Here is a 22219-nt window from a genome sequence, read left to right as displayed (position 1 = left end):
CATTTCTGTATGTGAGTCATTTTGTTTGAAGCTATACCGCTGAGACAATGTGTTGTTTACAAACACGAGTGCCTGGTCAATGGAGGAGTCAATCATAGCTTTAATCATCGTGTCATAAAGACCAGAAAACTGTTAACATTGTTGTTACGCTTTCATGTAAGGCTCTTCAGCACTCTTTGGATTGGTCTCCTTTTTTGAATCTCCCTGTCTCTGAATTTCATGCTTCTCTGTCTTCCTGGAAATCATCTAGCTTTTCTGTCTCTGAGTACAAGTTCCGCATTAGTCCTTCCTGCTTCATGTTTGCCTGTTCCCATCACTGTTTGGTGCCCCCCCCTCCCCCGGAATTGTCACATCGGACATATACAGTCATTACCAAAGACTACAATTGTTCTGGTGTCGCGTTCTACTCTTACCAAGTTATACTATATCTATATAATTTTGGTGGGTCAACTAAATATACCGTTGCTGTGTCTGTATGTTTAATATAGAGCAGTGACAGTAACATGTAAGAAAATGACATCATGAAACCAAATTTGCATTTTACACCGAACAAAGCATAGGCAAGGTACGGTATGTTAACTTTCCCATAGCAATGCAGCTCACCACAATCTGATAATTTGCTCAAGTCAGTCATAGTGTCTCGTGTCATTTAGAAAACAGTGGTCTGAAAAAGAGGGCTTTTCACGCAACAGGATGAGATGTTAACTGTGAAACTGCACACCCACGTCCAGGCAAGACAACTGACGTAGACATGACATACTACGTAGAGATATTTTACAGTAATTCTTTTATTCCTCTCCACACCTCTGTTACGGCTCTCATGCTCAAAACGTGATGGTCAACAGCCTCCCAGTACGTGTTGGTTATAAAAAACATTAAATAAAGACAAATAAATCCTGGCTTTAAAATAAATGGTGAAGAGGGCCCGTGAAAATTATGTCTACAGTAACAAAGACTCAGCTCAATTCTGCATAAGACTACTTGGATTTCAATACTGTATGTCCTTTAATGTTCACTTAGACAACCAAAAACAAATCAACAACTTTTAGTAAGCAAGGATTACCATGTTTGGTTAAGGCTGTTACTGGAACGCAATAGTCATTTTAAGGGAAATGTTTGGAAGATTACTCCATACATATTTTAATGGGTGAGGTTTTACCAGATCCTTCTGATTACTTAAATGTGCATCATGAATGGAAAAAAGGCAAATGCTAGACTGGGTCGGGGATGGGGGGGGCTGGTCGACCACTGCAGACTACCATCTACTCCCGGGGGCCGATTGAGGTCAGCTTCAAGTCTGTCAGCTTGTTAAAAGCTATTAATGGGACGATGCAGAGTTCCGCTGCGTACCACTGCACTGCTACATTATTCATCATATCTCCAGCCCATTTGCAGTGAATACGTTACATGCAAAAGACTTGGGGAAGGGTGGATGATTCCTCACTTGTTGTGATTCCCATCTCCTTTTGTTGATGTTTACAGGCAGTGGCATTACTCCTCTCAGTTGGGGGATAATCAAAAAGGCGCATCAAACAGGCTGCTTGTTACGATGCCAAAGTTCCTGGTAGAGTAGCGCTCATTAAATGTGCCTGGTCGTGGCAAACAAGGTGAGCGGAAGCGACTTGGGCATGCATGTGTTTTAATATCTGACAGGCTGTCTCTTCGGATGAAAGGTTAGGTTTCCACTTCATTCTTAAAAAATAATGAAAAAATAAAAAACATGCCTGCAACGGCAGGGAGGCTTTGATGGTAAGCGCTAAACGCGGGATCTAAATAGTCTCCGCTCGCTAAGTCAATGGTTTTAGCGGCGCTCTGTCGAACGCGGATGAAGGCGGCAAAATACACTCACAATTATCAGAGAGGCTGTTTTCGTGTTCACCACTCAAGATAGGATTGGAGAGGTACACGCGGGTAACACACAAAAGATCAAAACTGGTTGGCTGTTACTGCCGTTGCACAATTAAATAACATGAACATGGGTATTTATGGGCCTTGGGGAAGACTTTCTGCAAATTTGATTTCATTGTCTGTGTTTATGGAGATGATACACAAATTTCAAAAATCATTTGTATTGATGTAGGGATACACCTAAAACAGGCTGGATAGGGCCTCTTGGGGACTGGACTTGGCCACCCCTGTTTTAAGATATCAATATGGGCTGTTCAGGTGCGCTGTTAGTTATTGTGGTATGCATGCTAGGGCTTGATTCCTATCCTCCATTAAGTCTCACACAAATAACTGTCAAAACTTTAGCTAGACTGTAAATATTTAAATAATAGATAAATTCACCAACGTTGAGCAGTAAATTAGCACTTTTTTGCTTCTAAAGGAGATATATGCCTTTGTTGAACAAGATCAAATTTGAAACAAAAAGGGGAAGAGAAGATACACTTTAAACTGTGGTGATATCATTAAAAGGAGCGGGCAGGAATCAGGAAGGTAGAAAGTGATGCGCAAGTTTGGGTGTGAAGGTGCCGTTGGTGTGCAGCCTTGATTTCATCTTGCTTGCTCCATCAAAATTGGCTTACATTATAACCCATTACTGCTCTTTCCTCTCAAGACACTGCTAAAATGTTTGCAATTGGGTTAAAATGGGAAAGTAGTTTTCTGCACTGAGAATTGGAGGTTTTGCTCAGGAAGAACTGTTTTCAGAGACGGTAAAAAAGAAATACAATCCACTTCCAAGTTAATAAAATTACATTGGAAAAGCTTAGATGCCGAGCCTCAGTCACATTAAGACCTCCAACTTAAGGAGATTGACCCTTTATTAAATCTAATATTGGCATACCCACTTAGAGAACATCTGTGAGAGGTGCGAAAAGCTCTCCGACAATTGTGAGAGGTGCGAAAAGCTCTCCGACGATTGAGATGTTGAGTCCAAAAATAACCGCAGGTTGTTTTTGGGTGGATTTACCTGAGACTCTAGGGCCTGGATCTTCCCTTCCAACTCTTTGATTTTCTCCTCTTTCTTTTGAGACTCAGCCTGGGCCTCCTGCCGGGCGCTGAACTCCTCGTCAAACTGCAAGAAAGAGGACACAAATATGTCAACGTGTGCACACTGATGAAAACAAGGCGGCGGAGGCTGGAGAGCGGCGGGGCGTCTCCGGAGAACGGCCTCGGGGCACATCAACAGACGCCAAAAAAAACAAGCCGTTCTATTCGCAGTCTTCATCACCCGGGAGTCCTGTTGTCCTTTATCTTTGTTTCAGGGCTGGTTTTCATACATGTTGATGGATTTAACCTTTGCACAAAACCAAGACATGTCAGCGCAATGACTTCACAGACCCAGCAGGGTGCACGCAATGGGCTACTAAGACGCTAAGTCTAAGAAAAAAAGATATAGAAACATAGCCGGAAGCGCCTCCGTGTCACAACGGCGCGCTTTAAAATTACATTCTAATTGTATGCATTAACTTTTGACCTTATGCAAGAAGCATAAGAGGATAAAAAAAAGATCAGTTAGCATCAAAAAGGTAAATTGTTCATCTGTCAATTTTCATCAGCTTTTTGCAAGAGAAAAAGACAAATATCCACCCGGAAAAACATTTACCCAATCAAAGGATTCATGATGTTAATTTGATTTACCTGTCTTTGTTTTGTATGTCTAATTTGTATTTTAAGTGCAACACTTTGTATGGAGCTAATGGTTATTTTGACAGTGCACTATAAATAAAGTTGAGTTGAGTAAATGTTTTAAATATAATTGATCTCAACAGAATTTTTGGTGTTGAACAACTTGGAAGTGGACCAGCAAAACGCAACATAATGCAGTCTAGTCCTAGTGCTTCAGCAATGAAATGCGTATTAAGAAGGTCTCTCTTTCAGAGCAAAGACGCATCAAAACACCTGCACAAAACTTAAGTGCAACCCGGTACTGTGCACAAATCAGAACCTCGCCATTGATTCTTGTACCGCTGATACGGATCATGTAGCGTCGCAGCCAGGTATTGATTAAAGCATGGAAAATCGATAGCTTGTCTGGGAGCAATGCGGAAGAAAAGACTTTCCTGATAGGACTCGGCCAAGCAAGGGGCCTGTTGAAGTGATTAATGCCTCACCTTTTTGGAATACTCGGCAGCTTTCTGCTCGCTCTCTTCAACTTTGGATTTGTCTACACACTGATCTGCAAGAAAGCAAATAAACACACATACACACATCAATATATCGCGCGCACCTTTCCATGCATTGTTACCTGCCCTCGCCTCTGCTAAAGAAGTTTTTTTTTCTTACTGACATTTATTTGTTTCTGAGGATTAAGCAAAAACTCCTTAATTCATATCTGATATCTGCATACTGATATGACATTATGAGCCCCATTTTGAATTGTAATGTATCCAATCGAACATCTAGTACATGTTTTCCCTCATAATGTGAATTCTAGAAAGTTAAATTATTGGTTTTATTGTGATGTACTGGCAGACGGACAAAGGGGGCATTTTGTTCGCTGGGTAAGTGACTAGGTAATCATTACAGAGCTTGTCATCTCTTCTGCACATGAGACACACTAGGGGGGGGTTGCACGTGAACATAAATTAATTAATTATCACCTCAATGTACGGACTGCGTGTGTGCGCGTGTGTTGGGGGGAGGGGTGCGTGCGTGTCTCCAAGTGTGCATGCCGTCCTTTAGCAAAAGATAAAAATACTGGACATTAATCATCATGCATTTATGTATTTTCTTTTCATTTGTCTTTCTTCTTATTTTTATTTCAAGTTAAATTGCATAGCTTACTGAGAAATAGCTATTATTATGGAAGAAGCAGACCCCGATGTGAACAAAATCCTGAAGAAAAAAAAAGCAGAAAAAAGAAAGTAGACACCTTGTGCTCCATGTGTCTTTTGTGTGGGTCATTGCAAACTTTCTTGTAGTGGGTCATAATTCTGCAATGTGCATGTTTACTTGGAGTTAAAACTGATTCTTCTTTTTGACAGACTCAGAACTATTATGGAACAGTATAAACAAAACTTCATTTGTTCTGCATAACAAAATAATTAAAAATAGATCAGTGATTCTCTGCCCTAATTTAATTGACATGTTGCGATCTAACTTGACGATAACGATTGTATTGAAAAAATAAAGAACGGTTTCCATTTTTTTTTGACAATTGCAAAAATTTTAAAGTTGCCCTACAAAGAAGGAAAATTTACCAATCAAGTGGGTGAAGTCCACATCTAATCGGCGACTGTAGCCAAAGTCGGGGTCCATACCACTTCGATGCAAGACCACCTGCGAGATGCATTCTTCAATCACCTTGTAGTACTGAGGCCTGGCGGGTTACAAATCATAAAGCAGAACAATTACAGAGGATATGATAGACACAAACTCGACACGACTAATTAAGTGTAAATTAGTCCCTCATCTGAAATAGAGGTCACAAAATGCCAATTTGGGGGGGAAAAAATGGAGAAAATAGCCGAGTGCCTTGTTAAATTTGATCACTTGTTTCACTCCCATCGTGAAATGAGCAGATAATGGGCACACCGCAGCCGAGCGAGTGCTTGTGTGTCCATTTCAAGGTGACAGCCAGCCCTCACGCGTAATTTGCAATCATCTTGGCCAATTACAGCAACCATAAAAAGAGATATGTAAATCTAATCAGTGTAATGTGCGTAATTGAAAGCACAATGACCAGAAAAACATGTCAGCTAGTTAGAAGGTAGCACGGTTATCCAGCCGCATGGTTGTGTGTATGAGATGCAGGAACAGGCCGGCCAACGTGACCTTTTGGCGCTGAAACTATCTACTTTAATTGCTTGTGACATTTAGCAAATAGATTGCCATTTAAGACGAGTTCCTAACTGAGGAATAATGATTTTCTAAGCTTGGCTTTAACCCCTAGTTCATTTAAAAAATCATGGGGCGAAAAGTTTCTATACTGAAGATTAAATGTGGATATATACTATACGTATATAGAGTGGGGCAAAAAAGCATTTAGTCAGCCACCAATTGTGCGAGTTCCCCGATTTATAAGATGAGAGATGGGTGTAATTTTCATCACAGGGACACTTAAACTATGAGAGACAAAATAACCCCCAAAAATCTGGAAAATCACATTGTCTGATTTTTAAGGGATTTAGTTGCAAATTATGGTGGAAAATAAGTATTTGGTCAGTGCCAAAAGTTCTTATTAATACTTTGTTATATATCCTTTGTTGGCAATGACAGAGGTCAAACATTTTCTGTAAGTCTTCACAAAGTTTTCCACACACTGTTGCTGGTATTTTGGCCCATTCCTCCATGCAGATCTTCTCTAGAGCAGTGATGTTTTGGGGCCGTCGCTGGGCTACAATGGCTAAGACCAAAGAGCTGTCATAGGACACCAGAAAAAAACATTGTGTGCCTGCACCAGCCAGGGAAGACTAAATCTGCAATCGGCAAGCAGCTTAGTGTGAAGAAATGAACTGTGGGAGCAATTATTAGAAAATGGAAGGCATACAAGACCACTGATAATCTCCCTCGATCTGAGGCTCCACGCAAGATCTCACCCTGAAAATGATCATAAGAACGGTGAACAAAAATCCCAGAAACACGCGGTTTAAGTGAGTGACCTGCAGAGAGCTGGGGCCAAAGTAACAAAGACTACCATCAGTAACACTGCATCGCCAGGGACTCAAATCCTGCAGTGCCAGACATGCCCCTCTGCTTAAGCCAGTACATATCCAGGCCCGTCTGAAGTTTGTTAGACAGCATTTGGATGACCCAGAAGAGGATTGGGAGAATCTCATATGGTTTGATAAAACCAAAATAGAACTCTTTGGTAACAACTCAACTCATTGTGTTTGGAGGAGAAAGAATACAGAGTTGCATCCAAAGAACACCATACCTACTGTGAAGCATGGGGGTAGAAACATTGCACAATTGGTGGCTGACTAAATATATATATATAAACAGGAGTATATGCAAGATGTGGACCCAAAAATTACTCTTAAGAAAACAAAGAGTCTGAGGCAAAGTAAAAGAGTAATGAAAAACATTTAGACACTTTCATTTTTTTAATGCATGGAATGCCATTCTTTAAAGCTTGAGCTGGCAGCTTCACCCACTCGTGATTGGATGAAGCTCGCGAGTGTCGCCTTGCTTGGCTTAAAGTGCAGTGCTGCTCATCTTACAACTGTCACCCATGTACCCTACATTTTTATCTCAATAAGCCGCCCTATTTTATCACCGCCCCGCATCCTTCACCACAGCCAGGCGGCCGCAGTGACGGCAAGAGTGACCCAGAACTGTCAGGCCTCAACACGGTGGGCTCCAAAAAAGCCAACATATGTCCCGCTGCATCACTCCCCACCTCTTCCTTTTTTGACTCTGGCACCTCCGGTTCTTCCAATCGCTGCCGAGTGCTATCCCAGTCACTTGATCCAGCTCTGCTCCACATAGCCAATGTAATCCCCATATCGGCGTGCTCCGAAAGAGCACATCTGCTCTATATTTACAGGGAGGGTTTGATGTGCTCCCATTCATTAGGTTTGCACTGAGAGATTAATTATCGAAAATAAACCAAGTCCCCGAGGGAAGAGCAAAAACTGAGAGCAATGACAGTCGATATGGCACTTAAATGGTTTTGGCCCAATTTAGACTATGCCCAATTTCATATACTACATACATTAGAACTGTTAACATTGCAATTGTATTTACTCAGATAATCAACTCTAATTGCCACCCTCCCCTCAAATAATTATCCTTCAACATACAGTTTAAATGTCACACCTAAAACTTTCTTTCTTTCTGTTTTCTGCAACATGGCAGAACTGTTTCGACAATGGACACGCAGGAGAACATGCAAACTCCTAACAGGGAGGGCCGGAAGTGGAATTGAATGCACACCCTCTGAACTGTGAGGCGAACATGCAAACCAGTGCATCACCATGCCATTATATTATTTTACATTGTATTGTGTTGTATTGTATTATTATTCTACCATGAATATTTAAACACTTGTTCAAACAATGGCGTGGAAACATTATTAAATGAAGTCGAATTTGGATGAAACCTGGTTCTTTGCTGGGCGAGTGGAGCAGAATTTGGCAATGGTGCCATTTGCAATGGCAACCACCCTGAGGGCACTAGATGACAGGTTAGCCCATCTGCATTCCAATTCTGAGGTTGTGGGTTTAAATCTACGCTCTAGCTTTCCTGTATGGAGTTAGCATCTTCTCCTTGTACATTGGTTTTATCTGAGTATAGTCAGAAATAGCAACATGGGTGTCTGTTTTATCAACAAAGGTAACATGAACTTACTCATCATAATGGCAACAAATGGCAAATTTCTTATGAAATATGAAATCTATCTTAGTTTAGAGCAGTTCTCCCGAAGATCCTCACTGACTGAAATGACTTCTTATTGCCCGCTTGGAAAGAGGTACATGGCCACTAAAGCTGAGGAGGAAGTGACTGCAGCTTTTTAATGTGAATTCCTTTCCCTCGTTTCCTCCTTATAGATGAGCGATGCATTATTTATAACTCCAAGGGTAGACCAACTTGTCTATGATAAATTCATCTCTCTCCTCTGATCATACCCTCGCTTTCTGACGTTCATTTTACAAGTCTGCTCTGCTGTCTGCAAAAAAGTCCTGACTCAGCATTGAATTCATCAGTGTCGTTCGTTCTTGCCTGGTGACTGACACAATTTCTTTCCGAAGATGAAAGTTAAAAAGTAACACTATTAAGCAGTGTTTAAAAACCTTATGCTGTAAAGACACATCACAACATTTTTAGAGTAACAACATCCAGATTTGTCGGTGAGTGAGTGAGTGAGTGAGTGAGTGAGTGAGTGAGTGAGTGAGTGAGTGAGTGAGTGAGTGAGTGAGTGAGTGAGTGAGTGAGTGAGTGAGTGAGTGAGTGAGTGAGTGAGTGAGTGAGTGAGTGAGTGAGTGAGTTATAAAACAACACTAGCTGGACTCAATAGCTTGCAATGGAAAGTGCAGCATGTTCTTCAAATAGTGACAGGCAGCATTTGTTTTTGCGCTGCAGAAATTCCAGTTTTTTTAAGTTCTTATATGCACATGAGGAGTTACGTTGATGTGGAAATATTACTTTGATGCTGCATGTGAGGGATATAGTTGGAGTACTTACGTGGCCTGAAAAATTAATTGATTAATAATTGATCAAATTTGATTTTATTAATTCAAGGGGTATCTCAGAATAGCTCACTGAAAAGGTAGTGTCTTTTTAGGTCAGTTATGTGCTTCTTAAAATGGGCATCAAGTCAATTTGAGGCAGAGGTCACCACATAAAAAGAATTGTCTACTTGAGATGAGGCATTTATTTACGTGGACATCGAACAGAAAAATTAATTGAGGTGTGGCATCTGTTAGAAAAGAGGCTATTTGAGGACACACAATATATTAGCAGAAGTCATCAAAGAAGCAAGTGCCTATTTGAGGTTAGGTGGTTTTTTTTAAGTGGGTGATAATCTAACCAAAGCATCTATTTCTCAGTGTTTAACTTACCTGATGTAGTAGTCGTTCCGGATGAGCAGCAGGTGCTGCAGAATGGACAGGAAGTAGGCCTCGGAGCCCGTGTCTTTCACCATGTTGGATAAGAGATGATACACCTCATTCATGTCAGTGGGGGGGGGGGGTAAAGTTAAAGGAAACAATCGAGCGACTACAATCAGCCTCATCAAGCTCAATTCATTTTTCCTAACACCTTATTCTGAACACCATTCAAATGCACAGTTTGATACATTCTTGTTTTCTTTTCACACCTCCGCTTCCTGACAGGCATCATAGGGTGAAAGCAAACACAGATGTGATTTCTCTTATCAGTTCTCTCCGGGGAGCTGAAAACCCTGATAACAGCTAACTTAAAGGAGAGAAGGAAGCATTGGGGGGGGAACGGAATAAAATAATTCCCTTGGGTTACCTGTCACTCGCATGCCTACAAAGTAGAAAAAAAATAATTAGATGACGAAAGAGTTGTGAACATTTAAGGCGAGTACGACGGAGAGATGCACTCATTTGTAAAACAACAGTTATGCTGAGAGTCAGTTTTTTGATTGAAAGTGGCATTCACTCTGTGGCAAAGGAAAGGGGGGGGGATCTCAGGTTATTAAATTTGCAAAAGGTATTGATTATGTGTCTTCTGTCAGCCTGCCCCAGAAGGGAGCACTGATGGCTTCGACATCTAAAACACATCCTTCACATGTCTCAATCTGCAACACTCTTCATTCTTCAATCACTCTCTGCATACAACACTAACATATTCAGCTCTTTGTACTGCGTTAAACGGTTAAATAAATATATATCAACGCAATTAAATATTTGATTTGTGCTTGTCAAACTTCCAATAGCCTTTGGAGGGCTTAAAGGGTGCTATTGAATACAATGCCAGCACTACGTAGTTGTTGATGTCAGAAAAAGGATTTCCCTGCGGAACCTCATTCTGTTTGAAAAAATATGCTTCTCAAACATATCTCATTAATGTACATACAAAGACCAAGACGAGAAATTCCCACCTCATTCGAAATTATAACTTTTAAAATATTTACCGTATTTTACGGACTATAAGTCGCAGTTTTTATCATAGTTTGGTTGGGGGTGCGACTTATACTCAGGAGCGCTTTATATGTGAAATTATTAACACATTATTACTTGATTATTAACATATTACTTACTAGAATATCACTTCACATGTTATTTTCACACGAAACCGCATAAGGGCGTTCTAGGTCTGTGGAATAATTGGAACTGCAACTGACGATGAGTCTGATGTTAGCGCCGCATCTACTTCCGGAATCAGCTGAGTCGTTTATAAGTGACACAGTGGACAAAGATTTCGATGGATTTAATAATTTGGAGTGACATGGATGGTTTGGTAAACTTGTTATTTGTGTCATAGTTATTTTATATGTAGTTTATATATTGTTACATAGGCCTGTAGAATAATGGGAACCGCAACTGACGACGAGTCTGACGTCAGCGCCGCATTTACTTCCGGAGTCAGCGGAGTTTTTTATAAGTGACATGGAAGACGAAGATTTTGATGGATTTAATGATTTGGAGTGACGCAGATGGTTTGATAAACTTATTTATGTTATAGTTATTTGAATAGCTCTTAATACGTTACGTCAGGCACGTTCTCAGTTCCTCTTTTATGTGTTTATGTAACGTGAGCATAATGTCCCGTTCCGCCTGTTGCCTATTAATGTCTGTTCTTGGTGTTGGATTTGTCAAATAAATTTCCCCCAAAAATGCGACTTATACTCAGGTGTGATTTATACAATACTTTGGTCCTGTACTTCCACTAACTGTGTTGGTGCTGATGTTTGACAACTTTTTTTTTCAACAGTGTCTTTAATTAATATCAAATTTGTGGCGAGGGAGTCGTGGGAATAGAAATCCCTCTCAGGTATACATAGATTTCCTGCCTTGTGTTAGCTGAGCATGAGGTCTGGGAGAATTACCAGTCGTGAGATTCAATTTGGCTCCACTAGTGCGACATTGCAGAGGACATAAGAAGGAACTCAAGGCTGGGAAAGTATCCAAGTGGTGCTATCTATCACTAAGCTGCAGACATAAACCCAACGTAGAATACCAATCCATTCAATGACCCCTCTTCTCTTTCGCCAAATAATGAATAAACATGAGTGGCAGTGGGATGTAGGTCAGTGGTAGGGTCAATCAATCACCATTCCACAGCTACTTAATATTTATGAGCATCCCACAGTCACCTCCTTTGCACCGGGACCCGAGCCGGACACAGATTGGAGCGGCTTGCGCTGGTCAATAATTGTGGAAAAACAAGACGCAGGTTCAGGTAAGAAGAAGTACCCCCGCCGTGGTGTTATTGTGTAGGCAGACGGACTGGTGAGGTGTCTAGAATGATACCCTCAAGCGCGGCGATCAATACCCCACATTGTCCTTGGAAACAAACATTGGGCCATCTCATTTGTGAACCCGCTCAAGCACATTATTAATCCAAGTGGGCTCCCCCTCCACCCTAGAAGCACACGTTTCACCTGAGTGTGTCAACATAAAGTGTCACTCACGGCAGTGCTTTGTGTCAGCGGGACAAGTGTGGGATTTGATAGGATTTGGGGGGAAAAAAAGGCTGCGGACATCTGCATGACAATGGCAGGTGTCTAGAACGTGGCTTCCCAGTGCCACTCATTCATACATAGCCCCAGAGAAGATTGGTGAATTATTAAACAGCTTGGTGAAGAACTTTCTGACTCTGGATTGAATTAGTGCCAACTTATTAACTTTCGAGTAGACACCAGTGGAAGGAGGACAGCTACAAGAAAAGAGAAGCATTCTCAATATTTTGAAGTGGCAAACTTCCCTACAACAATATGAAGTACTGATACGGTCTAATTTCCAATTGCAGAAAGTAAGAGCATAGTTGTCAATAATAGAAGGACTGTGATAGTTGTAGTAATAGAAGAGGAAGCATAGCTTCTGTTATCGTCCGTAACAGCAGCATGCTGGTAGTTTTTGTTAACAGTAGCACTGCTTTTAGTAGTCATCGTTTTTTTAGTAGTAGTAATAGTAGCAGCAGCAGTTATTGTTTCATAATAATAATACAGCAAACCTATATGTAATAATACTACTAATATTACTAATACTATCACGACTACTACTACTAATAATAATAATACATCAAACTTATATAGCACATTTTTGGACACTCAAAAGCACTTCACAATTGTACTCAAAGCGCTCACACACCCATTCACTACATGTGGTAAGCTACATGTGTTCCCACAGCTGCCCTGAGGCAGGCTGACAGAGGCATGGCTGCCAGTGTGCGCCCACGGCCCCTCCGACCACCACCAAACATTTGTATCTAGTGTGGGTGGCACTGGAGGTGAGGTGTGTAAAGTGTCTTGCCCAAGGACACAATAACACGTGACTCAGACAGAGCTGGGTTCGAACCGCTGATCCTCCGGTTACTAAACAACCTGCTTTATTGCCTGAGCCACAGGCACCACATGTGACTATAACACAAGTGTAGAAGATTTTTGTAGTTAGCAATATGTGTTGGTATTGTTATAGTGGTGTTAAATCAGTTGCAATAAGAGTAATTTTATGAGTAATGTTGTTGCTGTAGTAGGCGTAGTACTAGTGATGATGTTGTTGTGCATCAATAGTGGGAGAAATAGTAGTAATGGTATCCTAGTTAATTGGCTATATCGAGAATTCCACAACTAAGAGTAGAGACTTGCTTGTAACAAGAGTCAAGAGTCACCCTGAACAAAAAATAAGTATAAGGAGATGTAGAGAATGAAGTTATGTGAAGGAGGATGAAGTGAAGAACATGAGCATATTTGCCCAACCTACACTGGCCTCCCAGAAGGAGCTTAATATTGTGCACAAGATCCTCAAATCCCTCTCTAATGAAGCAAATCGCGAGGGAACTTCAGTCAATCAAAGTCATCATGTTGACTCACCACTTGCTGCTAGATCAGCACAAGTGGGCATCCATATAATTCACACAGGGACAGAAAGAACAGGACGGGGGGGGGGGCAAAGGATATTCCATCTCGGCCCGAATGTCATCCAGCCGATGGGAGAGTTCGATGGAGTCCTCCTCCTTGTTCTCATTGAACACCTTGAGTTGGATGTCCAGCTCTTCAGTTTCTTTGAGCTCCTGAAATGAGTTGGACAAATAATCACTGCGGTACATTTTTTACGGTTGTCCAAAAATGATTGATTTTAGATGGACTGACTAAGTAAAAGTACTGTTAATAGACAGTGATCGATACAGGCTGGATCCCACGTCAAGACTTTAATCAACTAGTAATCCCAATTTCCCAAGACTTCCATTTTAGAAAATGGATGCAATCAATAGTGTTGATATAAAAAATAAAAAAAAATTGGCATTACTGGTTGTAATGCAATGGAAGAGAACTTTGTAAAACACTTCATACAAATCCCGACACTGTGAATAGTACAAATTATTCAACACCTGTTCTATTCGTGAAACCCTGTGGGGGCTCTCGCTTGAAATGTCAGCGGCGGAGCTGAAAGCAAGCGAGGTGGCCAAATGAAGCCTAATTTCTGCAGGTGTCGACCAGCCACCGTCATGTTTTTAAGGCCCATCTGTCTGAAGCAATGACGGTTGAGAAGGAGTGAGTATGATGGCTTAAGGAGATACATTAGAGGGAATAATAAATGCATGCATGAAGAAGCCAGTTTTTTTTTTTTTGCTTTGACCTTTGCACTGCACTTTTTAAGGAAATCAACTAAGCTTTTTAAGAATGACAAAGGTCATTTATATCGATAATTTTGAACTGATAATTGTATTTTCAAGTTGCTTGGCACACTGGCATTACAGAAAACAGTAGTGCTATTCAATTAGCAGTCTGCGGCCCACATGCGGCCTAGCTCCATGAGTGGCCCAGCCTGTGGTGCAGCCTGCCTGAATTGAATTATATTCAAAATTGCTACCGTGTTTGATACCGTGAATGCAACACTGGCGACGCCTACCCACATTGGTGACGGTGTTGTTTTGAAGTGTGGCTAGCGATGCTGGGGAAAATAACATGTCCGTAGCAACTTTGAAACATCCAATTGACCATAGAAACTGTTGATTCATTAACACATATAGTCCAGATATATTAATTGATTTGAACATTTGCCTCAACTGAACAGAATAGGAAAGACTCATGGAGTAAAATGGCTTGAATCTTGAAATGGAATATTCTGCAGATAATGTGGACAAAAAATACACATTAAGAAAAATGCAATCATGACTAAATTATTGTGGAATACACATTGATAAGCTCCGTGATAAATTGTTAGACTGCAACCCTAGTAATCTCCCAAGCGGTAGTCATGCAAATGCCGGGGCTTCTTCACAAGTCAAAAATTCCATCTTGACTTTTAATACATGTGAAATAATCCAAAGCAATGCTGCCACATGACATTTTGATAACTCACAGGAAGGATCTTTTTGAGGCCACATCTTAGGAACTCATTTCGCAGATGTATCCGGAAGTCCAAGTCATCCGGGGAAGTAACTAACGCATTGATGAGCTGCATGCAGGCAACCTGCGGAGCGTGTAAACACAAAACACATTTGCGGCTTCTTACAATATGAAGAAAAACATCATGCAATTCTGTAGTAGTTATTGCCTCGCTCATGGATTTGGGGGGTTCAAACGGCTCATGTGTTTCTGTTTTATTACTGCTATCAATGCCACTGGAAAAAGAAAAACAATGGATAGAGTGAAAAAAGGACAGACAATAGAAGGTGAAAACTCTACAGCCTGGATGTGCATTATAAATGGATTCATCGGAAAAGAAAAGCACTGCGTGTGTTGTGTGTGTGTGTGTGTGGGGGGGGGGGGTTACTTGGAAATCGCTGATCAATTCTAATGAGCAGTAAGGTGTTTTAAGGGAGAAGACCACGGATAAGAGCGTTTTCCTTGAACAGCCAATCGATAGCGGGCTGAAGAATTCCCATGGATGCTGCAAGCTGTCTTTGGAAAACCTTGACCTGAACTATTGGCTCAGATGCACTGCTAAGAAGTCAAAACAATTGCTTCATGCTCAACTGACGATATTGCCCATATGAACGCCATCAGTGAGTAGTCAATATCTGAAACTTATCCAAATAACCTAAGTTTGCTTTGATCAACAAATTTTGTTTTAACTGGCGGTCATCAGAGAAGGACAAGAAAAAACAGACATTTTAAGATAAAATATGACTAATATTATTTTATAATTAACACCAAAGAAACAGGCACAACATATGTTTAGAGTGACTGCCAAATAACCATGAGGCCACAGAAAGTGTGGTGGTCTTAAATGTGTTATACTAGAGTGTTTTTTTCTGGCTTTTGACATGGTTTGAGCGAAAGACGCTTCCCCAAGTGTTGCCAAGCAGACCAGGAGGATTGCGACTGCCTTGAGGTGTTAGTAAAAGCTAGCATTGTAAAATATGACTTGTGGAGCATCACAGTCTGCGTCCTTTGCTAACTTGGAATGAGGAATGTCAGAAATTTTACGAAGACGTGGGAACTGTTTTTCCAAATAGTGAAATTTGGGGAAAAAACGTTATACTATGTCTCCTTCCAAATACATGTTTTGCAGGCATTGAGTTCAAACTGGTTGGCGAGAGAACTCAATTTACTTTCCAGTAAATCGTTTTCATTTACTTAACAATGAGCACAAGACTTTTGTTATTAATGTAAACGTTTAAAGGCAAAAGACCAGCATCATCACAAAAATATGCACGTAAATATTATCATTATACTTGTCGCTGCCTCAGCACATTCCTGCAGTACTTCTGCTGCACAATCCCCGCTGTTAAAAGAAGCCATTCCATAAATAATTACCCACTTTAGGGATACAGAAACATGTATCGAGTGGGTTCGTTTTCTTTGCAGTTTATCGTTTTCCTTCCTTCGACTGGAGCACAGTTTTAAAAAGGTAGGTGAGCTCCCTTTTGTTGCCCTTTCAAACCAAAGCCTTTTGAGACCTTGAGGTGGTTTGGGGGAGAGGAAGATAGAGGAAATACTTGTAAAATGTGAAAGACGTGAGAAAAGTAGAAGAGAAACTGAGCTGTTGAGGCTGTTGGTTGGAAAAGATTAAAATGAACCTTGGGGGGCCAGAGCTCAAGGATGTTGGCGTTTTTAATTAAAGCAGCGGCAGCGATGAAGCTTCTGGCGTCATATTCTCTATTACCCAGCAATCACATCGCATCGAGTGACCAAGGTGCTGTGGGCTCAACAAGTGGACGTGAAGACGCCACCGGTGTCATTTTAGCTTCTGCTCTTAAAAATGGTCTCCATGACAAAATCAAACTTGAGGGGCTGAAAGGTATGGTGTGCGGTCCCTGCCACCTTGAAGGACATAAAAATCCGAAATGCACTGTGCTAGCAGTTCATAATTCTGACCACTGATACATATACACTTTATATTTAATTTTTTAATTCAATGTTTTACCAGGTAAGCCAATTGAGAACATTTTCTCATTTACAATGGCGACCTGGAGGCAAGGTGTGTGAAGTGTCTTGCTCAAGGACACAACGACATGTGACTGTGGCAGAGCTGGGATCAAACCGCCAACCCTCCGGTTACTAGACGACCCACTCTACTGCCTGAGCCACAGCCGCCACAAATTTCCCCCCAAAATTATATAAATCATAAGTGTCAAACTCAAGGGCCGGGGGCTAGATACGGCCTGCCACACCATTTTATGTGGCAACAAAGACAAATTATGCATCGATTTCATGTGTCTATACAAACATTTCTAATTGTCTTTAGTTTTAAAAAATAGAAATTGCTAGCTTTTTTTTTTAAATATCTGAAGAGTTTTTACTCGTCTAGTTATTAACTAGTTATTCATCAATTTGTTGTGTAGCCTACACTATATATAAGGTGTTGACAGTCATAATGCCCCCTCAAAAGAAACTACAACTACGATGCGGCCTGTGACAAAAATGAGTGACAGTTCAAGGACCATATTCCCCAAAAAAATATTTAAACCAAACAGTCATTATGCACTTAACAGCATGTTACTTTTCCAGTTAAAGACTCAAAACCGCATGTATCCTGTCAATTAATAGCCACAGTTCCACATTTTCCCTCACCAAAGCAACACAGCTTGAATTTGGCATATGACTGACATTATCTTATTTTTTTATTTATTTTTCTCAAGCGACTCCACTTCTCCTGATGTATTTTGCCGCTCCCCAGAGAAGGCGTGTCTCACACTAAAAATACTGCTTTTTCTCACATGATGAGTGCCCATTCTCCAGCACACATTCCAAATGAATGTTTGTGATGGCAAATAACTGTGTTAAAATAAAATGAATGTTTTATATCCTGGGAGATTCCATATGACTGTCAACACAAAAACATGGGCAGAAGTTGTACGTACAAACATTGAACATATATTTAAGAGTAGCGCCATATGCTTTTAAGAGAAAATCTTATTTGAATTTAGGATAACCCAGAAATTTTTGATTTGGCACTACCGTATTTCCCGGACAATAAGTAGCAGTTTTTTTTCATAGTTTGGCCGAGGGTGTGATTTATACTCAGGAGTAACTTATGTGTGAAATGAACACATTATTATATCATTTCACATTTGATTTTCACACTAAACCCCGAGAGGGTGCTCTAGGCCTGTGTGTCAGGATTCAGAAAGGCTGGAATAATTGGAACTCCAACTGACGATGAGTCTGACGTACGCTACGTAGAAGAGGAAGCACCGCATCTTCTACTTCCCAAGTTAGCAGAGGTGTTTAAAAGTGACACACAGGATGAAGATTTTATTGGATTAAGTGATTTGAAGTGACACAAATGGTTTGGTAAACTTGTTAGCATGTTATTTATGATATAGTTATTTGAATAACTCTTAATATGTTAGTATGTTAACATACCAGGCACATTCTGAGTTTGTTGTTTAGGTGTCATGTAACGTTAGCGTACCATACAATTATTCAGCCTGTTGTTGCCTCTATTCTGTTTATTTTAAATTGCCTTTCAAGATTACATGTCTGTTCTTGGTGTTGGATTTTATCAAATACATTTCCCCCAAAAATGCAATTTATACTCCAGTGCTACTTATATATGTATCTTTTCCTACTTTATGATGCATTTTGTGGCTGGTGCGACTTGTACTCCAGAGCGACTCATAGTCCGGAAAATACAGTATTTGTCGAGAGCAGACACATTTATAACAATACTATATGAAAAGCAAAATAACTTCTTATCAGGTCAGATTTTGTGAACAATGTTGTTCTCGAAAGACTTCAGTCGATGTGGTTTGAAAAAAATGGGGAAAGGTGCATCCCCAGCTGTCAAAATCAGTTTGTGTGTGTTTATTTATGGGAATCCAAACCTGAAGCTGTTGGGCATCGTGGTTCTCCAGTCCTTCAACAATTGGAGCAAATCTCTCTTTATTATTCCGCTCTGCAGCAATTGTCATGGCGGCCAGAATCTTATCCAAGCTGGAAGAAAAGAGATCACCGAGAAAAGGCTGGGTGGGTGTCAACAAACACTTTCATCACCTCACTGACAGGACATTTACTCACAATTTTCAGATCAAACATCATAGATCTTATTTTGAGTGGCCCTTCTTTACAGACAATCCTTGTGCTTGCACTGCAGTATATCAATGTGTCCTTATCATACTTTCTACACAATAATGTGGGGAAATAAATATGGGTTTGTGTTGAGTTGACTGGACAATTGCGCTTAAGAAGCTTTCTTAGCAGAGAAAAGGCGCAACTAATTGCAGTGGACCGGCAGACTAATGTGACTAATATACTTTAATGAGAATATAAGCAAATTAGAGAACTTGCAAGAGCTCAAGGCAGCTTGTCCAAACAGAAAAGGGCTACCTTTGTTGTGAAATACAAATGCACTCATGAAAGTAATTTCACCTATCATCTACCAGACTTATTGTCATGCTTGTATCATTAAAACTACCCCAAAGTAGCTGCCTCCTCACTGAGGGTAATCTAATATGTTTGAGTAACTAGTGTTGAGTAAAAGACACGACTGGAGGTTACTATCTCATAAGCAGGTGTTGGGCATAGCTCTAAAATTACGTGAAATGCCGCTTTAAAACAGGCAATAGATCTGCTTAACTTGTCGCGTTCTTTCTCAACGCTGTCAGTTAAACATGAGCCGGCATCACGCCATTGGCTGGCAGCGAAGAGACGACTCAATCCGTGCCGCTGTCACTTGCTCCAAGGTAGCTCGCATCATTCTGAATATCCCCCCCATGGTGAACCCAACAAATTCCCAGTGCGCCACTTAAGAGTTACACTGTATTTACAATTAAATATAGTGAATCCAAATGATCTGGTCCAATCGACAAGCCAGTAAAGCTTTGATGCATGGTACAAGGCACTCGTGAACGTGCTTCAAATCTGTGTTGGGACTTATACCAGAAGAAATAAATAAGCCATTTGAGTGCTTTCTCTTAGATAAAGAGACAGGGTCTATTCGTTTTTGGTTTGAAAATAATAAAAAAAAAAAAAAAAAAGAATAATAATAATATTAATAAATAAAATAAGAACAATAACAATAATATGAACAAACAATATCTAATTGAATTTACAACAAAATAAAGAATTAGAATTTTAGAATAAAGCGTGTCAATAAAAAAATGTCACAAAGAGAATAGTTGTATTTTGTCCAGTAACTTGCGTCATACAGACGACAGTTGTCCTTTGATGTCAGATCAAAAATCCAAACTATTTCAGTGACATTGTCATTCAGACCCTCTTCTCAACTATCCCGCTGCTAGATATCAGTATCAAAAGTGTGAACGTATGCAGTTTGTGTAAAAGCTTAAGGCCTTTTTCGGAGGGTCAGAGATGGCTGACACGTCGCTGAACTGAATATGTGGGTTTGACGTTGCATACAAATTGACGTTGAGAGTGACAATAAATTTCCAAAAGACAAGACAATTTAAATGATGTTAGTTATATCAACAATACTGTAAAGACAGCCGAATACATCCAAAGTGAACCAGTCAACTCTAATCCATTGTGAGACAATCTGCCAATGTACTTCTGCTAAAACACCGGGGCGGGCATGCAGCTTCCACGCTTTTATGAGGACATGCGACTCGGTGGGAAACTACAGATGCTTCTTCAGATATGATGGTGTTTTTACAAGATTCTCCATCCAGTTTATTACCCTAGAAACACGGAAAAGCATGTAAACACAGCAGAGACGGTCCACGTTAACCCTTATATTTGTTTGTCAAATGAAAGAATTTTGAAATGGAGTTGTGCTCTTTCCTTCTTGACAGTCATTCATACTTGTATGTCTACAAACTAAACAACCTTCACAGTTGTTGCTATACTGAAAAAGCTTAAAACATTACACATCTGGTTTCTGCAGTTTTTTATAAGTGAAAGACCACAGATCACATATTTAATGACTGAGGGATCACACACATTATTTTATCAAAGCAACTGAAGGCAGCAGAAAAGCCTTGTGAGAGCAACATTTTACAGTGTCAACAAGGAAGATGAGTGCGCGGTTACTGTTGTTTGCACCGCTATCACTTCCGAGAAACCCATTAAATAGAAAAAACTAGTTTGGGTGAATTTGTGGACTGGAACTCCAGGAGTGGTGACTGAATCTAATACATTTGTTATCTGGTGCTATTACGTGTGTTCCCCCTACGCTTGCATTTGGATCAGAACATTCTAGCTGATTGTCACCTGAATTGTCAAAAGAGTGCCATTGTATTTTTTGTTTGTTTGTTCATGCAAAGTGGGTATAGACCATATCAATCAGTATTGTTGCAAATGAACTCACTCTTTTTTTTTTAGGTGACGGTAGAAACACGATCATGAGATCTACAGAGAGGTCAGCTGCGGCCATTGTTATCCACCTCACGTGATGAAATGATTGTAGCGCTAAAGTTTATGGTTACAAACTTTTTCTGTGACCACTCTTGAGACCAATTATTAAATCAGATGTTTTTAAGCTCTGTTGACTATTAATACAAAAAGAACCAAACATGGCCAAAAATGTCAAAGCTCCAAACCCACCAACTTCTTTTGGATAAAAAAGAAGAACCCACAATTAGACGGAAAGTATTCTTGATTTGACAGTTACAATACAGCAACACGGAGAGCATTTGTCAAAAGGACTAAAAGTAGAAATTGTAGCTGTCCAGCACTGAGCCGTTTACAGGAGCAAAAAGTTTAAACAAATTTTTGAACCGAAGGTTGAGTTCACTCAGATGATAAACAAAGATATTTCACGCAAATACAGATGAGTGCGGCTCAAGGAAAAACACAAATTCCTACATAAACATCATTACATAGGGATTGCTTTTCGCGGCAAAGTTCAGGGTACTGTCAAACTCCAGAATATTCTGTCGAAAAGAAAAAAACTGGTAAAAATGGGAATTTATTTTGAATGTGGCTTCCCTTTGAGTCTCGTTATCTTGGATAACCCTTTCAAGAAGACAGCATTGACCTCTCAATTCCACAACGCGTGCAATGACGAGAAACATCTTGTTATCGATGACTTGAGACAGCGCGAGCAATCAGGTGATCGGCCTTACATGTTTTCCTCGCCGATGATACAGAAGGCGGACAGGATCTTGACAGTCTCGGTCATCATGCTGGTCTGTTTGGGGTCGATGGATCTCGCCAGTAACAACAGGCTGCGCTCATCTCCCAGGATCCTTTGCAGCCCATACTGTCAGATAGTAAAAGCAAGGAGAAGGATGAAGGGAAAGATATTCCGGTGGGTGTAAATTAATCCGAGCTTTCAAACATGTCAAATTT

General features: G+C 40.4%; 1 protein-coding gene and 1 pseudogene across 9 annotated transcripts in view; one reads left to right on the top strand and one right to left on the bottom strand.

The window, feature by feature from the left end:
- diaph2 (diaphanous-related formin 2) overlaps positions 1-22219 on the bottom strand; it is a 323477-nt gene that overhangs the window by 184448 nt on the left and 116810 nt on the right. For all 9 annotated transcript variants that reach the window (XM_085903879.1, XM_085903888.1, XM_085903893.1 and 6 more), the window contains 8 exons: positions 21994-22130; positions 18796-18904; positions 14883-14993; positions 13478-13590; positions 9450-9566; positions 5148-5266; positions 4059-4123; positions 2915-3019 (listed from right to left, as the gene is read on the bottom strand). In XM_085903879.1, the coding sequence (XP_085760005.1) occupies positions 2915-3019; positions 4059-4123; positions 5148-5266; positions 9450-9566; positions 13478-13590; positions 14883-14993; positions 18796-18904; positions 21994-22130 (876 nt within the window). The remainder of the gene's footprint in view (positions 1-2914; positions 3020-4058; positions 4124-5147; positions 5267-9449; positions 9567-13477; positions 13591-14882; positions 14994-18795; positions 18905-21993; positions 22131-22219) is intronic.
- Positions 6238-7475, top strand: LOC147060839 (uncharacterized; annotated as a pseudogene).

Source organism: Syngnathus leptorhynchus, chromosome 2 (genome assembly GCF_054491065.1).
Source record: "Syngnathus leptorhynchus isolate UIUO chromosome 2, UIUO_Slep, whole genome shotgun sequence".
In the NCBI taxonomy this organism is placed as follows: Eukaryota; Metazoa; Chordata; class Actinopteri; order Syngnathiformes; family Syngnathidae; genus Syngnathus; species Syngnathus leptorhynchus.
The sequence above is the reverse complement of the archived record's forward strand: the minus strand, read 5'-3'. Positions and strand labels throughout refer to the sequence as shown.